The sequence below is a fragment of the Myotis lucifugus genome, unplaced genomic scaffold, assembly GCF_000147115.1.
Source record: "Myotis lucifugus unplaced genomic scaffold, Myoluc2.0 scaffold_105, whole genome shotgun sequence".
Taxonomy (NCBI): Eukaryota; Metazoa; Chordata; class Mammalia; order Chiroptera; family Vespertilionidae; genus Myotis; species Myotis lucifugus.
This window is the reverse complement of record NW_005871153.1, coordinates 479,555-488,263: the sequence shown is the minus strand read 5'-3', so window position 1 is coordinate 488,263 and position 8,709 is coordinate 479,555. Positions and strand designations below refer to the sequence as shown.

General features: G+C 43.3%; 1 protein-coding gene across 1 annotated transcript in view; it reads right to left on the bottom strand.

Moving 5' to 3' along the window:
- The window catches only part of PCYT1A (phosphate cytidylyltransferase 1, choline, alpha), a 50,467-nt gene that overhangs the window by 14,776 nt on the left and 26,982 nt on the right, over positions 1–8,709 (bottom strand). The window contains exon 3 of the mRNA XM_006092813.3: positions 1,624–1,723. Within this exon, the coding sequence (XP_006092875.1) occupies positions 1,624–1,723 (100 nt within the window). The remainder of the gene's footprint in view (positions 1–1,623; positions 1,724–8,709) is intronic.

The following is an 8,709-nucleotide window of genomic DNA, read 5'->3' as shown; positions in this document are numbered from 1 at the left end:
GCAGCAGCAGGGGGGAGGGTCGGGGGGAAGGGTGGTTCCTCTGCCAGCTCCAGGCGCTGAGGGAGCTGGGTGGGGGTCCCGGCCCCAACAATCAACCCACAGATGGTCACCAGCAGTTGGCAGGCCCTGATAGAATCAGGGCCGGCCCAGGCTGGGATGGGGACCTGGGGGTGGGTGGCAGCGACCAACCTCCCGTGGAGCCTGGGCAGGGGGCTGCAACCTCTCACCGGCTACCTGGGGGCCCAGATGATGGGGACGGAGGTGTGGTGAGAATGCAGGGTGTCCACTGAGCTTGCTCTCACTCTCCCTGCTACCCTCCCCCGGGACGCCAGGGCTCCTGCACCAGGAAGCCCCTGCACTCAGGTGCTAGGCACCCATGAGGAGCCTGCCCCGCACCCTCACAGCCTCTTCTGGGTGAGCCGGGCCACAGCCACTGGGACCACAGGGGCCGGTCAGGATTCCTGTGGGTTTGCGCAGGAGCCAGTTTGCAAGGAGAGAGCGAGCTGGCCCCCCCTCCCTCCCGGCTTTCTTGCGGCGCCACTGGGCAGCCCAGAGGCCCACGCTGCACCCCAGTCCGCAGCATCTGGCCATGCTCACTGCATCTCCGCGTGGGGACTTGGGGGCTGTGACTCAGGCGGAGGGGGGCGCACAGGGGCCTGAGGGCCCCGGTGCTGCCCAGGGCCCAGAGTTCAGCTAGGACCTGCCCTTCCATGCCAGATTCTCGCACTTCGATCACAGGCCAGGCCTAGGGACTGCACCTGTGCACAAATTTCATGCACTGGTCCTCTGGTCTTCCATAAAGATTTGGCTATAACTGCTTCTTACTCCCTAGTGCTTGCCTGAGTTTGAGTCAAGACCTATGTTTACAGAGTAGACAAAATATTTACTATAATAATTGAAAAAAATAAAGAAGGATTGAATAAAAGAAGAATTGAAGAATTTATGAAGAAGTAATGACAGCTGCCTATAAGACTGTATTCACAACATATGATCATGGAAGTTTCTATTTTTGATGATCCCTAAAACCAATTGAGTATCTATAATACATATATTATGTAAACTAAGCATACAAATAAAGAGTATGAGCTTTGAAAATAATAAAGTGAGTCTTTAAAACACTGGAAAATGATAATATCAAGAAAGATAAAATTAAGTGATGAGTATCTTTGAACTTGAGATATTTTTGTCTTCTATCATCAATAGCATAATAGCTAGGGTACTTACTGATAGAAAGGAAGATTTGGGGAACAATTTGAAGGTTATTAAAAATGTGATAGCCTGACATATTATTTGGACCTTTGTAAAAATCGATAAGGTTAAAGTCCAGCTCTGCTATATCTCATAACTATGACAACAGCCTAAGAAGCAAATATGTACTACTATATCTCAAAGCTGTGATAACATCCTGGGAAACAAGTGCCTAACATAATTTAAAAAAATGAAATTTTATGGAGTAGTTATCCTCCCACAAGAACAGCAAGGGAGCTAGAAGGAACTCATCCCCCTTGTCCCAACTAGTCTTTATAGGTAAACTGAGGGAAGAATATAGAAAGTGGGCATAAATTTGATAAATACAATTGAATGCTAAAAACAAACAAAAAAAATAATAGGGCATTTACTTACAAGGTGTTCCTCTGCTGGCTTCTTCCATAGTTACCCTGACATAGGGCTTATTAAAGTCTACTTCAATTTCATCAGAAAAAGGAGCTGGCTGCCGTAAGCCCTTAAGAAGAGGAAAGTGAAGGGGGAAAAAACAGTTAAATTCAATGGAACAAACTGAAAACTCAAAAAATGGCAGCTTTAAAGAACAATTAGTTACTGAATATACTGTGACTAAAATTCCTCCTAAAACTTCATAACATAAAAAAGAAAAGAAAAAGGCATTCCAAAATGACAAGTGAAAGTTGCAACCTTTCACCTAATGGACAAGTCACAGTGTCAAAGATAAATGTTTTGCTAATGATTTCAGGGTAAAGACTGAACAAGACTGCTGGGAACAGTCCCAACTAACTGGGCCCAGAATGACGGCTCCTCTGCTGCAGGCAGAACAGCCAACCCGGATCTATGTGACTAAGTTGCCAAGGTTCATAAGCGCATTTTCAAATCACTTCACCTAGTAGACTGGGAAGGCAAACGGCTCCTGTGTGCTTTATTAAGCACAATTATCATTGTGTAATGCTTTGCACTGTAAATATGTTCTAATGCTCATGTGAAGCAAGTAGTATAATAGCTGGTATCCTCAAGAAAATGAGGTTCAGAGAAGTTATATGAATTGTAGGCAATTACAGTAAAACCTCGATATAATGGACTAATTCAGGTCAGGAGGTGGCCAAAAGTCTCTTACTAGTACGTGAGTAGGTTTTCTGAATGCATATGTTAAAAAATTGATAAATTAATTTACCTGCTTTTATTTATGTAGACACATTTGTGTAACTAAAATTAAATATGTATGAAAAGTTTAATTTCACAAGAAAGTATTCTATATGTATTAAAATCATTTTAGGAGAAAGCAAGATGGCGGCATAGGTAAACACCGGAGATTGCTGCCTCGAACAACCACTTCAAAAATATAACTAAAAGACGGAACAGACATCATCCAGAACCACAGGAAGGCTGGCTGAGTGGAAATTCTACAACTAGAAGGAAAGAGAAAAGCACACTGAGACTCAGAGGAGGTGCGGTGCGGAAGTAAAATACAAAGGTGCAAAGGTGCATGCGGAGAGGGCTGGCGGCTGAGGACACGATTGTCTTTTTTAATCCGGAGGGAGTCTCAAGCTCTGAGCTCCAGTTCCGGGCAAGTCTCTGGGGACCCAGACTCATATGGGAGAAACGGGACTGTCTGGCATCGGTCGGAACTCGAGGGCAGCGATTGCTGGGGCCTCTGAGAGCAGGACTGAGAGCAGCCATACTGCTCACTCCACCCGCCCTGTTGATCCCCTGGAGCCCCGCCCCACCCAAGCCATGCAAAGAGGCTTTTGCATATGAAAGGCCCGGCCCTTTGTAATCTGAAAATTACATAACAAACTGCAGCTGCCCCAAGGCCCCAGGGGAACTTGCATTGCTTTACAGCTGGATTCTGCTGGGTAGCCTGAGGCAGAGGCTAGATTAGCACTTCCTTAGATCCAAGAGCCAATGTACCCAGTGGTCAGAGTGGGACCATCCAATTACAACTCCTCAGATCCATAAGGGACATACTCAGGGGGCAGAATCAGTGAGCACCAAAGCCCCACTGAAGCAAGTCTTGGCCCAGAAGGGTGTCTTCAGCACAGAAGTTCTCCCACTGTAGACACAGCTGATTCTCACAACCAATTGGCCTGGAGGTCAAATCCATCCAGTGTTACCTACAACAATCAAGGCTTAACTACAACAAGACTGTGCACAAAGCCCACAAGGGGGTGCACCAAGAGTGTCTACCTCAGGTAATTGGGGAGGCTGAGCCACTGGGCCCTATAGGACACTTAGCACAGAAAGCCACTCTATCGACACAGAGAAGCATAAAAAATGCTGAGACAAAGAAATAGGACACAAATGAAAGAAATGGAGGAAAGCAAACTACTAGATATAGAGTTCAAAACCACACTTTTAAGGTTTTTCAAGAATTTTCTAGAAACCGCCGATAAACTTAATGAGACCCTCAAGAAATCTAGTGAGACCCTCAATATTGTGATAAAGGACCAACTAGAAATTAAGCATACACTGACCGAAATAAAGAATATTATATAGACTCCCAACAGCAGACCAGAGGATCGCAAGAATCAAGTCAACGATTTGAAATACGAAGAAGCAAAAAACACCCAACCAGAAAAACAAAAAGAAAAAAGAATCCAAAAATACGAAGATAGTGTAAGGAGCCTCTGGGACAGCTTCAAGAGTACCAACATCCAAATTATAGGGGTGCCAGAAGAAGAGAGAGAGCAAGATATTGAAAACCTATTTGAAGAAATAATGACAGAAAACTTCCTCTACCTGGTGAAAGAAATAGACTTACAAGTCCAGGAAGTGCAGAGAACCCCAAACAAAAGGAATCCAAAGAGGACCACACCAAGACACATCATAATTAAAATGCCAAGAGCAAAAGACAAAGAAAGACTCTTAAAAGCAGCAAGAGAAAAAAAGTCAGTTACCTACAAGGGAGTACCCATATGACTGTCAGCTGATTTCTCAACAGGAACTTTGCAGGCCAGAAGGGAGTGGCAAGAAATTGAAAGGGCGAGGGCTAGGCCCTCCATCTTGCCCCAGGGTAAGGGCTACGCCTTCCATCTTGCCCCAGGGTAAGTGCTCCATCTTACCTTGGCCATGTGCTTGGCAAGGAGCTTCTTCCCGGAAGTCTAAGCCTCTGCTAGCCACACCCAGGAATAAGACACCGACTTGCGCCTGGCCAATCGGCAAGGCCACAGCCCTTTCTCCTCCCCTTACTCCAACCCCCTATAAAACCCCTCTCCACACAGAGTTCTCTCTCTCTCTGCTTCCTGCTGCTGTGTCAGCAAGGTGGGGGAGCCGAGCTAGCTCGAATAAAGACTCTTATGCTTTTGCATTGGACATGGCTGGCTCCCTGATGTGGTTTCTTGGGGATCCTGAAATCTGGGCATAACAGAAATATTCAAAGTGATGAATACCAAGAACCTACAACCAAGATTACTTTATCGAGCAAAGCTATCATTCAGAATTTAAGGTCAGAAAAAGAGCTTCACAGATAACGAAAAGCTAAAGGAGTTCATCACCACCAAACCAGTATTATATGAAATGCTGAAAGGTATCTTTTAAGAAGAAGAAGAAGAAAAAGGTAAAGATACAAATTATGAACAACAAATACACATCCATCAATAAGTGAATCTAAAAATCAAGTGAATAAATAATCTGATGATCAGAATAAACTGGTGATTATAATAGAATCAGGGGCATAGAAAGGGAGTGGACTGACTATTCTTGGTGGGGAAAGCGGTGTGGGGGATGCGGGAAGAGACTGGACAAAAATCGTGCACCTATGAATGAAGACAGTGTTGGGGGGGTGAGGGCAGAGGGTGGGAGGGGAATCGGGTGGAGGGGAGCTATGGGGGGTAAAAAGGAGGAACAACTGCAATAATCTGAACAATAAAGATTTAATTTTCAAAAAATAAAATAAAATAAAATCATTTTAAATTTATTCTGAATAGTTTTAGTAAATTCACCAGTCACCAGAGGTAAACAAATGCACACGGCTGGGACGTGGCTTAGTGCATATCAGAACATCAACCCACTGGTGTTAAAACTGCTCGAGAAAGAGCATATGTTGGAGCAAAGACAGAGTCTTCAATAAATGGTGTTAGGAAAATTGGACAGGTACATGCAAAAAAAATGAAACTAGCCCACCAACTTACACTATATACAAGAATAAACTCAAAATGGATAAAAGACTTAATGTAAGACGTGAAACCATAAAAGTCCTAGGAGAAACCATAGGCACCAAAATCTCAGACATCTCTTATAGCAATATGTTTACTGATACAACTCCTAGAACAATGGAAACTAAGGAGAAAATAAACAAACGGAACTACATTAAAATAAAAAGCTTCTGCACTGCAAAAGAAACCATCAACAGATTAACAAAAGAGCCCATTACATGGGAGGACATATTTGCCAATGATACATCTGATAAAGGGTTAATCTCCAAAATGTATAGGGAATTCATACAACTTAACAAAAGGAAGATAAATAATCCAATTGAAAAATGGGCAAAGGACCTAAATAGACACCTCTCCAAAGTGACCATACAGAAAGCCAAGAGACATATAAAAAAACTAGAGGCCCAATGCACGAAATTCGTGCAAAAGTAGGCCTTCACGGCCCCTGCTGCCTCGGCCCTGGCTGCCTCGTGGCCCCCCACCCACTGGTTGTTCCGAAAGGTCGTTCGGAAAGCTGTTCCACCGTCCAGTCTAATTAGCATATTAGCTCTTTATTATATAGGATGCTCAAAGTCACTAATCATCAGAGAGATGCAGATCAAAATGACAATAAGATATCACCTCACACCTGTCAGAATAGCCATCATTAACAAATCAACAAACAACAAGTGTTGGTGAGGTTGTGGAGAAAAGGGAACCCTAGTACACTGTTGGTGGGAATGCAGACTGGTGCAGCCACTGTGGAGAACAGTATGGAATTTCCTCAAAAAATTAAACATGAAACTTCCATTTGACCCAGTGATCTCACTTTTAGAAATATATCCTAAGAAACCTGAAACACTCATCAGAAAGACTATATGCAACCCTATGTTCATAGCAGCGCAATTTACAATAACTAAGATTGGGAAACAGCTTAAGTGCCCACCAGCAGATGAGTGAATAAAAAAACTTTGGTACATTTATACAATGGAATACTATGCAGCAATAAAAAAGAAAAAACTCTTACCATTTGCAACAGCATGGATGGATCTGAGCAAAATAAGCCAGTCAGAGAAACATAAGTATCACATGATCTCACTCATCTGTGGAATCTAATGAACCAAATAAACTGATGATCAAAAACAGACCCAGAGCCTGGTTGGCGTGACTCAGTGGTTGAGCTTTGACCTATGAAGTGGCTCAGTGGTTGAGCATTGACCTTTGAACCAGGAGCTCAGGGTTTGATCCCCGGTCAGAGCACATGCCCAGGTTGCGGGCTCAATCCCTGGTGTGGGGTATGCAGGAGGCAGCCAATTGATGATTCTCTCTCATCATTGATGTTTCTATCTCTCTCTCCCTCTCCCTTCCTCTCTGAAGTCAATAAAAATATATTTGCCGGAACCGGTTTGGCTCAGTGGATAGAGCGTCGGCCTGCGGACTGAAAGGTCCCAGGTTCGATTCCGGTCGAGGGCGTGTACCTGGGTTGCGGGCACATCCCCAGTAGGAGATGTGCAGGAGGCAGCTGATCGATGTTTCTTGCTCATCGATGTTTCTAACTCTCTATCTCTCTCCCTTCCTCTCTGTAAAAAATCAATAAAATATATTTAAAAAAAAAATAAAAAAAAATAAAAATATATTTTAAAAAAATAGACCCAGAGACATAGAAGCATGAACAGACTATTGAAACTCAGAGGGAAGGCAGGGAAGGGTGGGTGGGAAGAGATCAACCAATGAACTTACATGCATATATGCATAACTAGTGAACACAGACAATGGGATGGTTAGGGCCTGGGGGTGGAGGGAGAAAGGAGCAGGCTGGAAGAGGTTAATGGGGGGAAAAGGAGGACCTTTTGTAATATTTTCAACAATAAAGATTAAAAAAAAACACACACACACAAATTGCTGCAGAAAGTCACGCCACAAAACAACAGAACCAACTTCCACACATGATGCAGTGTGATCACATGCTCATCATTCCCAGAACTTTGTAAGCAAATCTAGGTTAGAAGCAACTTTCTTTTTTTGTTGTTAATCCTCACCCTAGGACAGGGGTGGGCAACCTTTTTGTGAATGCGTGCCAAAACCAGCAAAATCTCTGACTCAAAATTCTTCTGCGTGCCAACCCTAATTTTTTGAGAACATGTTACGCCTACTTGCTATCTCTTAAGGTGTACGTTATGTGAAGAACCTTGAAGAAATAATAAAATTCACTCGAGCGACAAAAGTACAGTATATGATGATGAAAAATACATGTATTTTTAATGTATACATGTACACTGATAGTCCGACAGAAAACTTTATGACTCCATTTGATATTATCAGTGGAACTTTTGCTGCTGCATCACTGATGACAGAGATTTTACATCAGGTTTATATTTCGTGAACCTTCAGAGATATGCACGAGCTACTACTTTCATCGGTCAGGCTACTCCTATTACGAGACTTAACAAAATTCATCACTGAGAACAAAGATTCACTAGCGTATGTGGATGAAAACATGGAGAGTAACGCTGTTGCAAAGTTTTTTAAACAGAAAAAATTTTCTGGAATGGCATTCCAAGTCCTCAATAGTTCATTTTCGACACTATTGAAATTGCTCTTCCCCTCTCTTGTCAATCCATGTCTATGGTCTTTAAGATAACTTGTTATGTAAAATTATTTATTTATCTAAGATGCACCCACACTGAATTTATCTGAAAAATAAAAAAGTCGATATTAAGAAAAAAATTGTAAATGGAAGATTATAAGAGAGGGTTTCGCGTGCCAGCAAAAGTTACTGGCGTGCCATGGCCAGGGGTTGCCCACCCCTGCCCTAGGATATTTTTTTCCCCATTGATTTAAAAAAATATATATATTTGATTGATTTTTTACAGAGAGGAAGGGAGAGGGATAGAGAGTTAGAAACATCGATAAGAGAGAAACATCCATCAGCCGCCTCCTGCACACCTCCTACTGGGGATGTGCCCACAACCAAGGTACATGCCCTTGACCGGAATCGAACCTGGGACCTTTCAGTCTATAGGCCGATGCTCTATCCACTGAGCCAAACTGGTCAGGGCTCCCCATTGATTTTTATAGAGTGGAAGGGAGGGAGAGAGAAAAGAGACATTGATATGAGAGGCAATGGATTGTTTGCCTCCCGCACTCGCCTCCCTCCCCTCCTCCCTCCCCACTACCCTAGCCAGAACAAACCTGCAATCCACATACTTGGGAATCAAACCGGAGACCCTTCAGTGCATGGGCTGACCCTCTAACACTAAGCCACACTGGCCAGGGAAAAGCATTTTAAAATTAGTAGGGTGTTAATTTTAACATAAGACATATGGACTGGGAATTTCGTTCATTAAAT